At 33.2% G+C, this 21,439-nt stretch overlaps 1 protein-coding gene and 1 non-coding gene across 2 annotated transcripts; one reads left to right on the top strand and one right to left on the bottom strand.

The window, feature by feature from the left end:
* The first annotated feature begins 13,847 nt into the window (after positions 1 to 13,847).
* On the top strand, positions 13,848 to 13,921 carry TRNAI-AAU (transfer RNA isoleucine (anticodon AAU)). Its single transcript has one exon. It is a non-coding gene; the product is annotated as a tRNA-Ile (tRNA).
* Positions 13,922 to 14,150: 229 nt separating this feature from the next.
* On the bottom strand, positions 14,151 to 19,231 carry LOC132630363 (wall-associated receptor kinase-like 20). The gene is made up of 3 exons (XM_060345946.1): positions 18,517 to 19,231; positions 15,621 to 15,686; positions 14,151 to 15,214 (listed from the first exon to the last, which is right to left on the bottom strand). Exons 1-3 carry the CDS (start codon positions 19,229 to 19,231, stop codon positions 14,151 to 14,153), a joined length of 1,845 nt encoding a protein of 614 aa, XP_060201929.1.
* Positions 19,232 to 21,439: the final 2,208 nt, after the last annotated feature.

Genomic DNA, 21,439 nt, shown 5'->3' with positions numbered 1-21,439 from the left:
AGCTTAACCAAAAGTTTAATTACATTTCGTTGACCACATAGGGAACTGCAATTATTTTTTGACAGTTGTACTCTTATTAATTTTTTTCTTTTCTCACGTGATAATATATCTTATAGTTTGACCTTTGTTGACTTTCCTATTGAATATATAGTAAACAATTGTGTAATGTGTTGTCCATTATTCTAACAACAGTGGCTTGGTGTTGCAATGTTATAGATATGGATCGCCCCAAAGTCACTGTACATCCAGGTCCAGAAAACTATGATTTATTAATACTCCAGCAACAGCATCGATCCCAGGCTGTGTGGGATGGAAAATTGACTGGACGGAACGCGTGTTTAACTATACGTCGTGCGAATCATGAATTCTGGAATCACATGAGGAAATACCCTTTACATAATCGCATCTTTAATTACTTTGAGAGGTGTGGATTTGGGGGAGTTTTAGCAGTAGGTAATGTGCAGTATGATGAAGGAATCATCACTGCACTTATTGAGAGATGGCGTCCAGAGACGCATACATTTCATATGCGGACTGGCGAATGTGCCATCACACTGCAGGATGTCGAGGTGTTATATGACATTCCCGTGGATGGCCACCCATTGGTCCAGAGAAATGTTAAAAATATAACTAAATCAACGTGGCAGGAATTGATGTACGACCTTACTGGTTGGTTGCCCGGAGAAGAAGCAATTATAGTTAATAGCTTGTTGGTAATAACACAATTATCTAATCATTTGGAAACCTTGATTGCCAAGCATGATATTATTGATGAACACACTGATGAGGCTGACGTACAAAAGAGGATCAGGTTGTACCTGCTTTGGTTGATTGGTGGCACTATATTCCCTGATAATAGTGGTTCAAAGCTTAGTTTACACTTTTTTCTTGACATAATAGACCTTGATGCAATAGGCGGGAAAGCTTGGGGAGCAGTAGCATTATCATACTTGTACAATTGTTTATGCCGTGCTTCGATGGTCAATAGCCGTGATGTTTGTGGATTTATTGCTTTGTTACAGGTATGTGAATTTCAATAATATATTGCTCTACTTCAGTAGAAATAAGAGATCAAGCAGCATTCTTATAACCACCATTACCCAAATTTTGAAAAATGAAATTAGGAATCGAAAGTTGAGCTTTATTATAAACACGAAATGTACCACTATATATAATGCAATCTGGATTATTAATATTTGTGTATAATTCTAAATGTCAGCTAATCATATTTCCTTGAGTTGTCACGCTAACAATTTAAAAGTATTGCTTGATACACGTTTAAATAGTCAACTTGTCTGCTATCTTTTAAATAATATTTTAGATTTCCTAGTGTTATAATTTGTATAATAAATCATTAAAAATTATAATATTGTCGAATAGCTTGCACGACAATATTAGCGCATTATCGGAACCTAACCATAACAACACAATTTTCATGTGTATTTTCGGGTTATTTTATTTAATTTAAAAAATATTTATATATTTAAATTTACTTATACAGGTTTGGGCTTGGGAGCGAATCATCCCGATGCAGCCATTACTTCGTCCCCCAAGAGTAAACGAACGAGATATTGTATTTGCGCAGAAGTGGACTCGTCGTGGAATTCGTGAAAGCGAGGCACGAGCTGTGCTAGTAGTTTGTAGGGATGTTTTAGACAACCTAACTGATGATTAGGTATTTTTCCTTTTAAATTTTTTTGATGAGAAATGTGAAAATATAACAACAATAGAGTTTTTATAGATTTGTTCATTTTTTGCTAACTCGTACTATGATAATGGGTTGATTTTATTTTAATTTGTTATAGCTAATTTCCTACAACTTGCTACTGGTTGTGATATTGTTTAGATCCCATTTCTTCTTTTAGCATATTTGTATTTTGTCTAGGTTTGTTTTAATGGCTAGAAGGTTACTAAACTATTTTATTTTATTTTTATTTCCATCAAAATTCATTATGGAATTTTCAAGTTAGCCTGTTCTTGTTATGCTTTGGAACTGGATAAAAAAGAAAGTACTCCTAGCAAGGATTTGGTCATGATACGCTTTCTACTATTGAGTATTTTTTATTCTTCATTTGCACGGTTTGGAAATGATGAAATTTTGTGTATTTAGAAGGAAGGAAATTGCTTGAATATTCTAATCTTTACTTAACTGAAAATGCATAATGGATGTTTGTTGTAATGAGAAAATTTATAATTTGTATTATAAATTATAAATGACTGTATAATATTTTTGCTATCATAGTTTGTGTGGGAGCCTTATACAGAGGCCATCAATGATGGACTTCCGGAGTGGTGCCGACGTGGTCAAGACATTTGGATGGTGCAGTTGCCACTCATTTGTGGGATCTACCGAGAGTGGCACATGGCGGGTCGGGTCAACAGACAATTTGGTAAGGAGCAGTCTGTTCCAGGACCAATCCCCCCACATAGACCATTTCATTTTTCACTGGACAAGCGATTTAAGTTAAGTCAGGAGATGGGGGAAAAATTTGAGGAAGCTGAATATTTGTGGGAACGCCGTCGAGAACTAATAGTTGAAGCTCCATATGCTACTGTAGCTCCCGAACAAGATTCTGAATATTTTAAATGGTACCGGAGGTACTCCCGCACCTTGATAGGAAATCCAGAACGTATCGTGGATAGGGGATACCAACACCTTGCCTCCCTGGTACGTAACTTTTGGTGCATGTCAAGTTAAATAGACAGTTAATGATGTACTATATAGTTTTCTAACATTTGAGTAGAAACATAATTACTGGTAGTACTAATTAATATATCTTGAAAAATAGCCTAAGAATTTGACTTACTACACTCATCCAATGCCAGTATTCAGGCAAATTTACCATGAAAATCTTAACCTAGGTGCTTCAATTTTTATACTTTATCTCTTTTGTTATTTAGCAAAAAGACTGTATAATAATAAATTGACCATGATTATGAAAGTAATTTAATTATATTTTCTAACTAAATCATCATATAAAGGATTTGGAACCGATTTACATACAAATACATGTGTATCATATGTATTAAATATTATAGTAATATTAATAACTATATCGTATATGATACACATTAATTTCTTTTTGCCAATCAGTGGCTTTCTTACGTCACTGTTTGTTATATATTTTTTTGTAGGCTCGTGGAATTCATGGAGTTAGACATTTGGCTTACAGTGTTCAGGAAAGTCCGTCAGAGTGGCCTTCAGATTCTCAGGGTATGAATGCATTGATGCAAAGGTTTATTAACATGTCGACTGAGTCTCTGAATGCTGCTGCAATGGGGACGAGGTTGACATTTGATCCCGATTATATACCACCAGCAGTTTATGTGGCACCGCCTAAGTTGCCAATTGGTCGTCGGGATCGTGCAAATGTACGTCGTGCTGGTAACCCACGGGGTCGAGGTCAGGTGGCGCACCAGCTTATTCATGACGATCAAGTTGACGATCTAGAGCCACACCCAGGTACGGATCATTTATTTTGTTGTTATGTCGACCCATCTATGACTTCTTCCTATCATCCACCTACGAATTTACCCACCCCATATCACCCATCCAGTCCACATGACCCACATACAAATTTACATAGCCTATATTATCGGTCGATGGAATTTTCCGACCCATCCATGATTGCCCTAGAAGAACCATGTCACTCATCTATGGATATACATAGCTCCCACTATCCGACCATGGATATATCTGGCCCATCTATGATTCGGTCGAAGGCTTCATATAACTCATCTAATATGGTCACTCCACAAGCATCATCAAAATCAAAAGGTTTCACCCCATTTAGCAATTCCTCACAACCTTGGAGCCAACAGGCTTTGGACAACCTCCTTTTCCAAGTTCCTCAGACTAGTACCTCATCTCGACCTCCAGCTAATTTTCCCTGTGATGGAAGGAGGCTCAGTTTTAATGATGCATATGCACCTACGCCAGATGTTCGGGACTTAGAGGCACAGGTTCGTTTTGAATTTAAATTTTTATATATATAATTTAAGTGTCGCATTAAAAAGTAACTTTTATTTTGTATGATATTTATAGGGTGCGGAAGGGATGCGTGAGGGGGTTCCTCCGCGCAGATCTCGTAGGGATCGCCGGCCAACACAATGTGGCACTGGTGGGAGGAAAGGATGCACACGTAGGGATGCATGAGGAGCTTTAACAACTTATTTTGAAAATTTATTGTGTATCTATGACTATTTAGACTTATATATGACTTATTATAGCGACATATATTCCGTCAATATGAATTATGGTGTATTTCTAACTAATTAGACTTCTTTATGAATTGTTTTTTTAATAAATACGAAAATTGCATGTGGGGTTTAGACCTTTCTGCACCATGTATTTTTCTATAAATAGTCTTCCATAATACCTTATTCATCTCACCACGCTAAAACAAACTCTTTCAAAATGTCATAGTGGAATCCATTCTTCTGGCAACGCGGCCCAATGACATATCACCCAGGTGACATTTTTGAGTCAATGGGTAGGAAATGGGTTTTGGAACGTGAATTTGAGTACTCGCTTAATCCGAGCGAGCGCTACAATAGACAATACATTAGCAAAATGAGGAGAGAATGGAACTACCGCCTGGATGAAGCTCATAATATTGAGACTGATTTAAGAAGTCGTGGCCTGCATCGTCCAAAACGCCGTGCAATAGGCATGCCGCTCACATCACCCCCAAGAACTGAATGTTGCACTGAACCACATTCGCGAAGAAAATAATAGGATGCGTTTGCGATGGTTGCGTTTGGAGGGACACAGATTGGAGTTATATGTTACCCCTGATTGGAACTCAGACTGCGAAATGTCTGATGAAGATGATTTTCCATAATCATTTCCTGTTGTTATGTCGGCTAGTTAAGTATTGTATTTGTACCTTTTTCATTTTTCAATGTTATTTCAATTTGTATTTTATGCGAAATGCTATCGTATTCATCTTCATCTTCATCTTCCTCTCCATCTCGTCCATCTTCATTATCGAGTGAGCGATTTCCCCCCTCCCATCCGAGAGCGTCGTAGTCCAAGCCCCACAGTTCACAGCGCCGTAATCCAAATCCCCTCTCCTTTATGTTTTTATTTTTTTAAAACCATCCGCTGAAAAAAGGTTTTTTAGACATTAATGAAGTTAGTTAGATTGAGATATAGATAATCGAATACGATGAATATTGGTTGAAAGTTTATATTTTTTTGGTTGAAGTAGTCCGATTATTCATAAATGAATTGAAAGCTATTGACTAGCTTCTTTTTTAGCTTATGAATTATTCATGTAGAAAGCAAAGTTGCTTCTGACAAGATTCTTAAAGTATGCAACAATGTTTGGAAAAGATATGTGCAACAATGCTTCTGACAAGATTCTTTAAAAAAATTGAAAGCTATTGACTAGCTTCTTTTTTAGCGTATGAATTGTTCATGTAAAAAGCAAAGAAATCCGTTTCCAAGTCAAAAATAAATTGAAAGCTATTGACTAGCTTCTTTTTAGCTTCTGACTTGTCCATGTAAAAAGAAAAGGAATCCATTTCCAAGTGAAAAAAATTGAAAGCTATTGACTAGCTTCTTTTTTAGCTTCTGACTTGTCCACGTAAAAAGAAAAGGAATCCGTTTCCAAGTCAAAAAAAAATTGAAAGCTATTGACTAGCTTCTTTTTTAGCTTATGAATTGTCCATGTAAAAAGCAAAGAAATTCGTTTCCAAGTCAAAAATAAATTGAAAGCTATTGACTAGCATCTTTTTTAGCTTCTGACTTGTCCATGTAAAAAGAAAAGGAATCCGTTTCCAAGTAAAAAAAAAATTGAAAGCTATTGATTAGCTTCTTTTTTAGCTTATGAATTATTCATGTAAAAAGCAAAGATGCTTCTGACAAGATTCTTAAAGTATGCAACAATGCTTGGAAAAGATATGTGCAACAATGCTTCTGACAAGATTCTTTAAGAAAATTGAAAGCTATTGACTAACTTCTTTTTTAGCTTATGAATTGTCCATGTAAAAAGCAAAGAAATCCGTTTCCAAGTCAAAAATAAATTGAAAGCTATTGACTAGCTTCTTTTTAGCTTCTGACTTATCCATGTAAAAAGAAAAGGAATCCATTTCTAAGTGGAAAAAAATTGAAAGCTATTGACTAGCTTCTTTTTTAGCTTCTGACTTGTCCATATAAAAAGTTTAAGAATCCGCTGACAAGATTCTTAAAGTATGCAACAATGCTTGGAAAAGATAAGTGCAACAATGCTTCTGACAAGATTCTTTAAGAAAATTGAAAGCTATTGACTAGCTTCTTTTTTAGCTTATGAATTGTCCATGTAAAAAGCAAAGAAATCCGTTTTCAAGTCAAAAATAAATTGAAAGCTATTGACTAGCTTCTTTCTAGCTTCGGACTTATCCATGTAAAAAGAAAAGGAATCTATTTTCAAGTGAAAAAAAAATTGAAAGCTATTGACTAGCTTCTTTTTTAGCTTCTGACTTGTCCAATTTTTTAGCTTTGCATTTCGCAAAGTATGCAACGAAATATAAAAGCTTGGAAAAGATAACTGCAACAATGCTTTTGACAAGATTTTAAAAAAAAAATTGGATTTGACTTGTCATGTAAAAAGAAAAGGAATACATTTCCAAGTAAAAAAAATAATTGAAAGCTATTGACAAGCTTCTGACAATTTTTTAGCTTTGCATTTTGCAAGGTCAACAACAAAATATAAAAAACTTAAATTTGACAAGTCCATGACGAAAAGTTATTTATAAACTTGGATTACTCCAATTTTTTAGGATGTTGGTGAGACGTTGTAGGTACTATATCCTTAAGCTCGCTGAAGAACAAGGTGCAACAACAAATCGCACGCTAACAGAACATGAAAGAGCAAGTGTTTTAGCACACGAACTTTACAAATCGGATGATGACATGCCTAACGAACGCCCTTAGACCAACTATGTGTTATGTGTTTTAATTTTCAATTATAATGTAATTTTATGTTCATTCAATAAAGTGTTGTGTAAGTTCTATCCAACAATAACTGTTAAATTAAAGACAAAATTAAACTCTACAATACGAACCGTTTATATTTTAAAGTAAGGACGACAACATATTATTGAAGGACGACAACATATTATTGAAGATTACATAAGATAACAAAGATTACATAAAATAACAATAACATAGAACTCATGAATAAACTTAACAGTAAACAAGCAACAACAACTACTGAGTACGATTGGGGCAACGATTTTTGTTATGACCGGTTTGCCTGCAAGTTCCACACCTCCTAGCCATGCGAGCAGGAGCAATATCCATTTCATTCCTCCTTCTAGTTGTTCTCTGGGCTCCGGAAGTTCGCTCGTATACAGTGTTTGCAATTAAACAGAAGGGACTTGCAGGCCAATATGCCTCATCACCCAAGGGAGAAAACTTTCCACTGTATGTTTGCTTGTAATACCTACAACTGTAGTACTTGCTAACATAGTCCTTAGGCTGAATTTTACGGATTCGACAGAATTTAATTGCATGGGAACATGGCATGTGGTAGTTTTTCCATTTCCCACACAAACATTTTTTTCCATTGTCAGAGACTTTATGGACATTTCCACCCTTACCTTCGTGTGCAAATGTCAGAATCTCGAAGACCCCAATCACAATGTTGTAGTTCATCATATCAGTGTGCATGACGGCCCTATCCCAATATTCATGGAACTTCTTATCAACACCGGGCGGCCAAGTCTTCTTATTTACCATTAACAGAGCAGCAAGGGCGCTTCTTTTAATAAAATGATCAACAAGATTTTTAAAGGTCAAGCGAACCATGGCAGTAACAGGAAATCCATGGGCTTTCTTCAATAAACCGTTGTAAGACTCAGAGACATTTGTCGTCATAGCCCTCCACCGTCCTTATACAATGTCCATTTTTCCTTCGAAAGCTCGCTTAACCACATATGCGCTGCAGGTGACAAAGTTTTGATTTGTTGCATCCTCATTTGGTATTTCTTCTTCTGGTGCTCTGTAGCAGCCAACCACATAAGCTTCTCAAGATCAGAGTTAAGAAACTTTTTGTTAAAGTTGCTTTTTAAATGTCGAACACAAAATCTATGATGTGTGGTGGGTGGCTGTAACCATTCATGTGTCATTACACATTGCAAGATCCCTTGGTGACGGTCAGAAATTAGTCCAATGCCTTTTCTATCACAAACAACATGTCTCCATAATAGACTGAGAAACCAAGTCCATGACTCATAGCTCTCATGTGCAACTATAGCATATGCAAGTGGAAAAATATTTCCGTTTGCATCAATGCCAACAACAATCAACAATTTCATCTCATACTTACCATAGACATGGGTGCCATCTATTGAGATGACCGTCCTGCAACTTTTGAATCCATCGATACTCGGTTTAAAGGCCCAGAAAAAATACTTGAAGATGTGTTCGCCTTGCATTGTAGTTGACTCGTGTGTCCACTCAACAATAGTGTCCGGATTGAAATGTTCTAGGGCAGCCATGTATCGAGGCAATGCCCTAAAAGAACCTTCGAAATCACCATACACCATCTCAAAAGCTTTCTTACGCCCTTTTTGCGCTTTTCTATAACTAGGAGTATAGTGATGGATGCCTTTTATAGTTTCCTGAACAAACTTAATACTGATTTGTGCATTGATCATAGCATATGGTATCAACGAAGTAGCAATCATGTTGCTATTCAAATTGAAATGATCCTCTGTATAATCATCCGTATCACAATTATGTGGCTCAATCATTTTTCCTGCTTTCCACATACCACTACCGATCAACGAAAAACGGATCATCCAACTACAACCTTCCTCATGCCGCTTGCAAATAACCTTCCAAAATGTACCTTTGGCTTGATCTGTTTTAAATTCTTTTTTGTGGGCTATATTATAGAGTCTCACTGCACCTTTCATTTGCTTCTTGCTGTGAAATAACATACCTATTTGCATGTACAAGAAAAAATATCAACTCCCAATTACACCAATTAAAATCACAAAATTCAAAAATAATATATTATTAAAAAAATTAGTCGCACCAAAATTGGTGAACCATCGGCTGTAAATGAACTTGGATATCGTCCGGTTATAACCACCGATAGTTTAGGATCATTTACGAACATTTTACTCCTTAAGACGCGTTGCAAACAATCATATTTTAGGGAAATTGGAAACCTTTGCCCTATTTCAGGACCACGGTTGTATCTAACCGAACCTGCTTCATACACAACTTCACCACCCCAAAATAAATACACTTTAACATGAGTTTTCATCATCTTTTATGAAATATATGAGAGAAAAAATAAAAGTTGAAGGATATGAAACAGATAAGAGAAAAACAATAGATGAAAGATATGAGAAGGATAAAAGAAAATTGAAAGACTAAGGATATACCATAACTAAAGATAGGACAATATTTATAAACGGAGAAAAGTAAAAAATTTCGCAAATTAAGTCACGAAATGTAAAAGATATTATTTTGACAACTATTCAATGCTGGTCTGAAACTGATTGAACCAACAGAAATGAACAAAAAAATAAAATTAAAACCATACCGATATGGAGAGCAGAAAAACGGTAAAAGGGGGGGGGGGGGGGGGGGGGGGGGGTTTCGTTATATACCTGCGAAATGGAACAAAACATTTCGTTGGTATATAAACGAAAAAAATAAATTATTTTCCTATTTCGTTTTTATATAAATGAAATACAAAAAAAATATATATATTCATCTTATTTCATTGGTATATGAATGAAATAAAAATATACATATATATATATATATATATATATATATAATTATTTTCCTATTTTTTTATATAAACGAAATACAAAAATACAATTTTTTTTATCCTATTTCATTTTTTAATACACGAAATGCAAAAAAATAAATAAATTATAATTTCCTATTTCGTTGGTATATCAATGAAATACAAATATATATATATATATATATATATATATATATATATATATATATATATATATATATATATATATATATATATATATATATATATATATTCCAATTTCGTTTCTAGATGAACGAAATAAAAAAAAATCATATTTCGTTTTTTAATAAACAAAATACAAAATATATATATATATATATATATATACTATTTCGTTGATATACCAACGAAATGCAACAGTGCTAATTGTGGGTATTTCGTTGGATAACCAACGAAATACCCATTGTGGTAAAAAAAAAAAAAAGGCAGCTTATTTTGGGCTAATGACTGCAAAAACAAGCCATTTTGATTCCGGACTCTGATATAAGCTCATATGATTCGATATAGATAATGAGTGTGAATAAGTATTTCCTCAATGAAAATAAGCGGCACTGGTGCTCTTTTGAACTTTTGAAAAATAGTTTTTAGGAAAAAGTTATACATTTGGATAATCAACCTACGAGAATCTATATATACTTATGGTTATTTTGTTATTCATTTCAAGAAACGTAATATATATCTATATATAATATAAAGCTAGGCATAGTCAATTCTATGTGGCTTCTCTCTATTGCCAAGGATCCTATTTATCTTTTTTCTCCTTTTTTTTTTTCATTTTTCTCAATTATTTAATTTTAAAAAATCATCTCCATAATTCACCCATCTATATCTTCATATATTCCCTATTAATTAATAATATTTATCACTCGTATCAAATTACCTTAATTATACAAAAAAGTTACATCCTGTCCTCTTCTTTGAAGAATCTCAAGAATCCTATTTATCTAATTTCCCATTTTTTTCTTTCATTCTCTTCATTTAAATTATGTTAACAATTCCACAAAAAAATCTCTAGATAGCCTGCTCAACTTATCCTCTCCCCTCATGATCTTTTTATGTATAGTCAAACCTCTTTATAACAGCATCGTTGGGTCTGAAATTTTTCAGCTGTTATAGAGAATGGTTGTTATACACCTATAACAGCATTGCTATTTAAATAATATTTCGCTGTTATAGGCAAAAAAGATGCATAAAATCTAATTTTTATTTTTAATTGCCAAATTCTAAACTTAATCGCACTTTGTATAACGGAGAAAAATCGTTAAATGATGAAAATCATATAATATTTTTTTGGTGTAATAGTGTATTAAATGATCAAATATTTGGTCAAAATTTCTACACTTATTATTGGTAATCATAATTATTCAATTTTTATAAAGATAGTTAATTATTATATTACCAAAAAAAAAAAATAGTTTGTCATATGGGGGTAATTTTATAAAGAGCGTACTGTTATAAAGTTAGTTATTGTTGTTATAGGTGAAATGCTGTTATAGAGAAATAAAATATAACATAAAAAATCGATTTCGAAAAAAGTTGGCTGTTATAGAGATGTTGTTATATGCGGGTGTCGTTATAGAGAGATGTGACGATAACTTTGACGGTAACTTCTCCCATAATTGTTATTCCTGTCAATAAATAAGCCTTTATGATGAATAAGATTTAATATTTTGAAGATGTGTGTGCGAAACGGCGAAGTTTATGATTAGCATATTTATAGTGCCTTTGCCTTTAACTCTCCCTAAAGAACCACTGTAGACGGTCCTTTAAATGCACGCTAACATAAGCAGAATTTTAAGCTACCTATCAATCATTTTCTTCCTCTTTAGATTTCATCTTTACATATTTTATTATGCTTTTTTATTATACAGAAAAACATGAAATTAGGATTAAAAAACCACCAATGACTTTCAGATGATGTTCATCTTGATTGATATATAGTGAATCTATTGATGCCTTCTTTCTTTTGCTCATGCGCTGTAGATGTGTTCTTAATATTTGAATACTATATAACACTAGAACTCATGTCTCTTGCATTCACCTTTTCTCTTTTGCTCTCTACTACGGTTTAATTGTTTCTTTATATAGCTAATTATTAATATTTTTTTTTTATCTTCATCACTTTTCAAGTATTTTTAAAGGTTGTAGAGGCAGAAGAAAAAAGCAGTGACCACTGGAATTATGTAACTAATTTATTTACTCTCTCTGTTTCAATTTGTTACATTTTAAGATCACAAATTTCAAAAGTACTATAGTTATACAAATTTTATAATATATTTAAGATCATAAATTTTAAGGTGTCATTTTTTCTTAAATTCATTCCAATCGTCAAACTATATCAAACATGGAAATGAAGGAAGTGCCATTTTCCCTCCTTTTCATTATTTTTCCCTTATTCAGGTTCAATATATATATACAGGAAATTAAAGAATCATGAAAAAAATGATAGACACCTAAAGCTTTGAGTTTTTAAAAATTTATGACTTTAATATTAAAACTTTTTCATGTGACTACATATTATATAGGAATATATGTTCTAAATAACCTTAACGTGTGAATTAACTCAAAATGTATGTTGTTTATGCGGATTTTCTTTCTCCCTGAAAAGAAGAATAGTATAAATTTATATTCATTATTGATTTGTTGGTCATCATGTAGATATACTATTACTACTTATAACCGCGCAAAACGCGAATATGATCACCAATTTGATATTTAGACATAAGACAATGGAACGATATTTTCTTTTCTTTGTCTTCTCTTTTGGTATTTATTGAAAGTTGCAATTAATCTCCCCTAAAAAATTAAAGAAAAGAAACAACCACTGAAATGTCATCACTTCACTATAATTATCAAACAATTTTTACATTGATTAACATAAGCTTCGTCGCTCGGTCATTCATTTATTCACTTTTCTTCCTCTTCTTATGACCTCTGAATTCACGGTCAAAGTTTAGAAGTTTGAATCTCGATATTTTAATTGTGCCACATAAATTGAGACAGAGGGAATATTTTTTTTATTTAGTACTTAATTCAACTTTAAAATATTAATTTGTGAGATAATTCATAGTCATACAAATATCTATGGATTATTTTAGATCATAATTTTTAAAAGTCTTTCCTTTATTTTTCTACTCCGTGTAAAGTCAAGCACCATCCGAATTCTCTCTTTTTTTTTGGGGGGGGGGGGGGGGGGGAGGGACTGGGAGGGTAGCTTTTTGTTTAGCACATTAAACATGTGTTTTATATATACACTTATGAATAATGATTCATTAATATGTATTAATGTCGTTATTTGCTAGTAATCAAGAGTGTGAACAAGTATTTTTCTTTTGAACTTTGAAAAACAATGTTGTTGTTCATTTCAAGAAACTTGATAGACATAAGAAAATGAGAATCAAGAATTAAGTAGGTACATTTGAAGAGAAGCATTATTGTCTTTTCTTTTGTCTTCTCTTTTTGAATATATTGAAGAACGCAATTAATTTTCTTCTCCTCCCCTAAAAATTAAAGAAAAGACACAGCCACTGAAATATCATCACGTCACTATAATTATCAAACAATTTTTACATTGAATAACATAAGCTTCCTTGCTCGTTCATTCATTTATTCACTTTTCTTCCTCTTCTTATAACCTCTTTTTTTCCTTTTTCTTTTTTCTAAAAAAATCTGGGATTATGCCAATAGTTGCTAAAGATAACATATGTTATATCAGAGGCATCCTGACATATCCACCATGCCCTTATCTTCTTTTATTTATTTTGATGGAGTAGTTAACTCACAGTTTACACATGTTTCAATAAATAAAAAACAAGTTCATTGGCTCATTGCTACCTATCAATCTTATTACTATAAGATATGTGAAAATTAAAGGGAAAACTTAAAATTAAAAACTTGGTCAATTTCTCAATACATTCTCCGCTTTCTTTTTCTTTAAGGTACATAGGAAAAATCTAATATATGGAGTTTCAGTTTCAGATAAAGCTCTTTTATTTCGAAATAAATTTGTTTTGGTGAGGTAGGATTCCGTATAGAGAGATATAATATATTAAGAACTTTGCACACAGAGGCCCATTAGCTCAGTTGGTTAGAGCGTCGTGCTAATAACGCGAAGGTCGTAGGTTCGAGACCTGCATGGGCCATTAAATGTCTTTTTTGATTTTTTTAATCAACGCATCTATTTGGTGTCTTTAAACCTGTAAGCCATTAGGATTGAGACCATTGCAGATTTAGAATTTAGATCCACACAAATTAGAAAAAAGATTGTGAATTGAATATGTAACAACATAACAATCAAGACAACTAATTTATAACTAAGCGATGAACAAAATCAAAGATGAGATCATACTCTACCAATATTACACAATACAGCTAACTTTTTGAAGCCTGACCAGTAACAATACCAATAACATACTCAAGTTCATCAGCTACTTCTTTCATTGATGGCCTGTTTTGCCTCCTTTCATCTAAACAAGCTGCTGATAAGTTCCCTACAGCCTTAATTGTCTCCATTTCAACTTTACTTGCTCCTCCTTTGATAAAAGGGTCAATCACATCCATCAATTTCTCTCCATCCATGATCCTTTTCATGTACACAACCAAATTCACATTTTCCTCGTCCCGATTAAAATCAATCGCCTTTTTAGACGTCAAAAGTTCAAGCAACACGACTCCAAAGCTATAAACGTCACTCCTATCCGTCAATTGAAGGTTCAAATAGTATTCCGGATCGAGATACCCCAACGTGCCCTGAGCGGACGTGTTAATATGAGTGTTCTCACTTTCGCTCAGCTCTATTAATCTAGAAAGTCCAAAGTCAGCAACCTTAGCGTCGAGCTTATTGTCCAATAAAATATTGCTCGACTTGACATCACGATGGTAAATCGGTGGAACGGCCGACGAATGGAGGTACGCGAGTCCTTCGGAGGTTTGTTGAGCGATTATGAGACGCCTTAACCAACTAAGCGGGGCCCACTCGCGGAGTCGAAACCCGTGGAGGTGCTCGAAAAGCGTCCCATTGGGAACATACTCGTAAATTAAAAGAGGCAACTCGAGCTCAACACAACAACCTAGTAATCTAACTAGGCCACGATGGTTCACTTGGCACAGGATTCGAACTTCGTTAAGGACTTGTAACGTGCCTTTAGCATTTCCGGGTTTTGCACGTTTGACTGCAACTATAGTTCCATCATCTAAAGTGCCTTTGAAGACTTCGCCGAATCCACCAGAGCCTAAAAGGTTTTCTTTGGCAAAATTGTTGGTTGATTTTTTAATTTCTTTTCCTGAGAAAACTTTAGCTGATTTTCCACTTGTATTGGCACTTAATATGTCCTCTCTTTCTTTGATTAGTAACCTTATAGTTCTTCTTTTTATGAGGTAACGCCTGTGGACTAGGAATCCACCTAAGAGCATGAGAAGCACTGAGATTACAGCAACTGAAAATGGAAAAAAAAAAAAAGAAAGATAGAACATGTTAGGAGACTACGACAAAATTGTGTAATGAATTAGTTAAGGAGTTTAAGTACCCCCTCAGTTCCGGTTTAAAGTGGGCGCATTTTTTAGTCTATTTAAAAAAGAATGACACGTTTTGAAATTTAAAAATAAAGTTATACTTTCCAGCTATTTTACCTTTAAAGAGATTTTTTATTATAATCATACAAACGTTAAACTCAGTTTTAAAGTCATAAGATTCGAAAGTTTTACAATCATACAAATGTTATAACAAGTTTAAAATCATATATTATAAAAGTCTTTTTTCTTTTAAAATCTAAATCAATTCAAATTATGTCACGTAAATTCTAACGGAAAGATTAAAGTAATTGGGTAAGTGGTTGCAGTAACAAGAAAGACCTGAAATAAGAGTCGCTTTGTTCCTTCGAATTTTGCAAGCTGTGCCATGTCGACACTCTGTACAAATTAAGAAACAAATCAATTAAATTAGCCGTAGCAAGATAAAATATTGTTAGAAGTATGAAGCTAATTAAACAGTCAAGTTAGCCCACACATGTATGATCTAACAGTTGAAGGGGGTTTAGGGTTTATTAACTGTATTTCTTATCTGTTTTGTCCTTTTTTTTTTTGGCACAGACTCTGTTACTAGTACACTCTGAATTTCTAGCACTTTTTTTTCCAAATAAATGAATTTTTCAAAGTCCAAGGGGTTATTAATCAATTTTATTCAAAGTTATCCTTCTATGTAATGGGTTTTTCAAAAAAACATTTCAGATCCCAACGCTGACTACTTCTGCTTTTAAGAAAGTTAACAAAAGGGAATATTACTATCAAATAACCCTTTCACTAGTGTAATTAATCAGCTTTCTTAAGCTAACCCCAAAAATTAGTGGGCCGGAGAGAGTATTAAATATTGCTCCTTCCGATCCAAAATAATTTAGGTTTTAAGTTTGGGTACATAGATTAAGGTATACACTAACTTCTAAAAGTTAAAAGGAGTTTTAACTTATATACCCTTAATTATGATTTTCTTATATAGACATAATTATTATGGGGATATGAGAATGTGTCGAGGGCAAATTTTGAAAAGAGACCTAAATTCTTCCTTAATTTTGTGAAACATCAATTATTGTGGACTAATTTTTTGAGGCTAAAACATTAATTATTTTGGACCGGAGAGAGTTAATTATTTTGGACCGGAGAGAGTAATTAAGTCGCATAATATGCCAAAAAGGTGCAGCTCCTTGGTCAATTCAATTAGATATGTTTAACGTTTACCAGTGCTTTGAACTTAATTTGCAAATGCCTGAAAATGAGTTCTTGTTTAATTTATGAAAGTTAGTATGATCATTTTTCCCTAGGCAGCAGTCATGTAGTGTATATTTGATTGGCCAGGAAGTAAGTAAAATTTACTTAGTTTATGTTTTCCTATTGATAGTAATCTCACCGTCTCATATTACTTGACCACATTATTAAAAATATATATCTCAAATTATTTGTTCATTTATAAAATTAACATAAAATTAATTAAATTTTTCTCATTTTACTTTTAGTAATCAAGGATACAATATCTATGGCAAATCCCCAAACAATAGCCGATGGTCCAGTTTGATGAATTTAATATCATATTCTTCTTTAGAAAAAGCTAAAGTACAGAAGCAAATGAACAACTAGTTATTTCCTTTATTTTTTTTTGAAATCCAAGAATATATATCATGAGTAAAAGTCTCTATGTGGTCCAGTTGAGAAATTTGTTTTGCTTCGAAGATTTCACTGCAATTTATTTAATCTACGTTGTGTACTTCCCTACGTATGTAGAGCTATAATAAGTACTTAAGTTGGTTGTCAAAATCTAAGTCTAGACTAGAATTCTCAAACTTCAATATAATTTTGACAAAGAGTACAAAAATATACTACTCCCTCCATCCTAAAATATTGGTTATATTTCACTTCTCGAGAGTAAAAAAAATGATACTTTTTGTGTTTTCGAATATCTAAATTTTGATTTTAAAATATCGAATTAATCTAATTCAATTTAGCACCAGAGATTAGTCAAATTGACTTTCGAGAAGTGAAACGTGACATGTATTTTGTGACGGAGGGAGTATATCCGTTCTAATTTACGTGATTCATTTTTAATCTATCTCAAAAACCATGTCATACTTTCTTAATTAGAAATAATTAAACTTTAACCTTCTCATTTTATCATTAATGAGATGATTTATAGTTCCACAAATGTCTCTGTCTTATTTTAAATCACAAGTTTCAAAAAAAAATTATTTTGCCCTTGAATTTCATGTCCAATCAAATATTGTCACATATACTTGAGTTTTTCTTAAGTTAAATGTATATTGGTGTGTCTAGATAGAAATAAATTAGGAGTATACGTCGAATTCAGCAACATAATCTTGGTAAATCAAAAAAAGTTCCATGTTCTATACCCATCGGATCCCCAACTTTAATTTTTGTAATACTACTAGCTCAAAGCACAACTTCCAATATTGAAGGGATAAGGGAAATGGAAGTCCATCTAATTGGCACAATTCTACAAATTTAATTAATTAACCTTTCAAAGTTCGTGAATGAAAATTTCAATCAAGTTCATGCAGTTCAATCTTGGTGATTTCAGTAGCAATACAATAGGAGGGAGAAGATGAGAAGAGATTTGCCCAAGTATATGCGTTTTGAACCTTTTCATAAAAAAATTATCTTATCTTATCTTAAAAAGAAGGAAAAATTTAAAGAAATTACACGATTAACAATTTTTAATTAGATTTCACCTGAAATGATCATAGTATTAGGCTATTAGCTAACATGATAAGGCCGCATGAGACTGTTCATCATTCTATAAAACGAAGAAGTCTCCTAGAAAATAATAGAGGTACTCTCGAATTCCCTATTTCATTTCATGTTACATTATTTTTTTTTAGTTGTTTCAAAACGAATGACATCTTAGCTGTGAAACTAATTTAACTCTAAATTTTTCAGTTTATCCTTAATGTTAACTGCTGAGACGGAGCTAGAATTTCAACTTTATGGGTTCTGCACTCTAGAACAACAACTTCAAGTAATAATTACTAAGTTAAATTTAATAATTTTTTCAACACAAACACAATGTTTGGATTCGATCGAACCTGTAGCCAAGTTTCTACCTCTGCCACTGATGTTAAGGTAAATTTAAGATTGCGAGTTTCAGAAGTCTATTTATATAAAATTTCGAACTCAATAAAACAAGTTCACATGAAATAAAACAAAGGAATGGTATCAAGTATGAGTTATTACTTACTTTGACAATATCCCTGTGCATCCCAATATCGGCCAGACTTGCAAGCACACCTCTTCTTTCCAGGATTTTTAGGATCAGCCAAACATGTTGAAAATTGCAACACATCACAATCCACTTCCTTCTTACAAGCAGGTGGATCTGGAATCTCCCACATCAATTCCAGTCCAGGTTGTGGCCATTTTTCAATTGGCAAAGAAATGTCCAAATTTACAAAACTTTGGTAAGCCATGCACCCATTGGGATTCAACCTAATCATAAACTCAGTTTGTGACCCTCCTGTCCTAAACATACAACACAAATTTTGACGCCTACAAGCAGCCCACTCTTGAAATTTATTCACATAAGGGTGACAAACACACGTAGAAGAACAATTTATCGGTGCTTGCAAGTGCAACATGTTGTCCGTGCAATTAAATAACAAGATTGTGTTACTTCCCGTTATGTTAAAAGGAAGATTTGGATCAAGTTGGAGGCCATCAGAATAAAAATTGGACAATACACATGTATCGGGGTATAGCGTTGGTGTTTTAACAACCATTCTCTGGATTTGTGGGCTAATGGATGTAATAACGTACGATACATTTGTCATCGAATCGAACCATAGTGTCCCTCCACTGCACCGGACTTTGTACGATTGATCGCCACAATTTGGCCCCGTGCTTAACGGGTATGGCACTGGAGTTTTGCCACAATTCTCACAAATTAATCCACCCATTGCAACGTTGTATGAGAGTGTAACGAAAAATGTGATGATAAGTAATGAGTTTTTTTCCATTTGAAGAGAAAATTGAAGAATTATGTGAAGATGGAGAGTGAAAACTGTTGGTCGTTTTATGGACTTTTTATTGATGGGGGTGGCAAGATTTAACCTCGTACAATTCAATTAAATAGTGGGAAATAGGGATTATCATGTTTATGAATATCAATGTCTCGAAAACAAGACGGCCGACATACGTAAGAAGTACACTAGTTGGTTTTTTGTAACACAGGTCAGAAAATTGTCAACTTGGAGTATTTTTGTGTCTAGGTTTCCTACAAACGGGACAACTGTTTCTGAGGAAGATAGTAAGATCAGAGAGTGATCATTACTACATGGTTGGTTCATATATTATGACATAATTGTAGATTAGTATATTCTTCATGACAGCATTGGAACTTTCACATGCATGTGATCTATTGTGGTACGTTTGTGGGGTGATCTATTATTCTCACATGAACATCAAAGTGGCTATGATAATTTTTTTTCTTTTCTTTTTTTGAGAGGTAACTAGTGTTAGGAACAAAATCTGATATCACGTTGAGAAATGAAGGATGTGATTTGGCAAAACGAATGAGAGGCATTAGCAGGGGTCACTACTCCTGTAATTACTTTGGACTCAGAATGTCTTAATTAAGTTTAAACTGCACATGTAATATGCTACCTTCAGATATTTTAGTTTGGAGTTAAGTTTTGGCAAAGTCTAATTTCAAACTCGTATGTCTGAAATTTAAAACTTCAGATTTCCAACTTCGGTCTTATAGGTCTGAATATAATAAGTCTGAGGCGGTTAAACATTAAAATTTTATAAGCTTCGGGTATTCTTTAAATAGGAGTCCTAAATACAACTATTTGTGCACTTGTCCCCGGATATGAGTGAAAAATTAGCTCATGAAAATGTGATTTACTTCGGAGAGTTAGACTGGATACATTTTTATGGCCGCAGGTAATTTGCGCACAACCCAAATCATCTCATCTTAACGTTGGACTTATTTGGCTTAATATTGGGTAAATTGACCCATAAAAGAGCTTGTCAAAAGTTTAGTACATCCATAATAAAGAGAAAAAAGTGTTATTCGTTTGATAATTAAACAAATAAATTATAACTTAGTTAGAGTTGAACGGATTGAGCTATAATACATTATATATTAGGTGATTTGCACAAACGAGAGTTTTTGGTCCCATCATTTAAGTTTGACATTGTTACCTTTTTTTTTTTTTTTTTTTTTTTAAGAATAGATTCGCATAAGCATTGCCTAGCAAAATCCTGGCGAATTGCAAAGATTTTAAATTGACGGACAAAATTTGCCTTGTCACAATAATCGTCAGGGTTTCTAATCAAATCATGATGAATAGCAAGAATTTGTGCACAAATCTTGATGAATTTCACAAATCTTGATGAATTTCAAATTAATGGCAAAAACTTATCTTGTCACAAATCCTGAAGGATTATCGGGATTTGTGGTCAAATCCTGCCGGATCAACGGCATTATGACCACAAATCCTAACAAATCGCTAGAATAGGCCACAATATTCTAGTGGTCGCCATAACTTGCTGCGTGAAAAATTCATCAACACCTTTTGCTGCAAAATTGATCAAAACTAACTTCAGATTTGATATATAACTTTCTGATATCAATTCCAATAATTTTTAATGGTTAGATTTAATCCGAACCTTGAAAAATTAATAGATCCGCTTGTCCTCTTCAACAACTTCAATATTAATGGTGTTCTTCATTTTTCTCCAACTAAACAAATCCAAATCGTTAAGGAAGACACTATATATAAGTTTAATGGAACATTACCATGTAAATCCGTCCACAAATAAGTAAACGGAAGGAGAAAGGATGAGAAGAAGGGAAAAGGAAGAAGAAGGTGGAATGTTTTTTTTTATTTGCATAACTTCTTTTAACAAGGTCAAAAAATAAATAGTGGTCCTTAGGAAAGTTATCCTACATAAATTTCTGTTGTTTATTCCATCTTGACACGACCTATCTCAGCCCAAATAAAATTCTCCGTTTGTTAATGAAAGTTTTGCATTGTATAGCTGCTCGCCAAAATAATAATCAGATTTTTTTTTTTGTATATTATGTATATGTACATATTTTATATAAAGTTAATGTATAATTGAAACAGATATAATTGTTTTGGCCGAGTGGCTAAATA

The sequence above is a fragment of the Lycium barbarum genome, chromosome 3 (assembly GCF_019175385.1).
Source record: "Lycium barbarum isolate Lr01 chromosome 3, ASM1917538v2, whole genome shotgun sequence".
NCBI lineage: Eukaryota > Viridiplantae > Streptophyta > Magnoliopsida > Solanales > Solanaceae > Lycium > Lycium barbarum.
The sequence above is the reverse complement of the archived record's forward strand: the minus strand, read 5'-3'. Positions and strand labels throughout refer to the sequence as shown.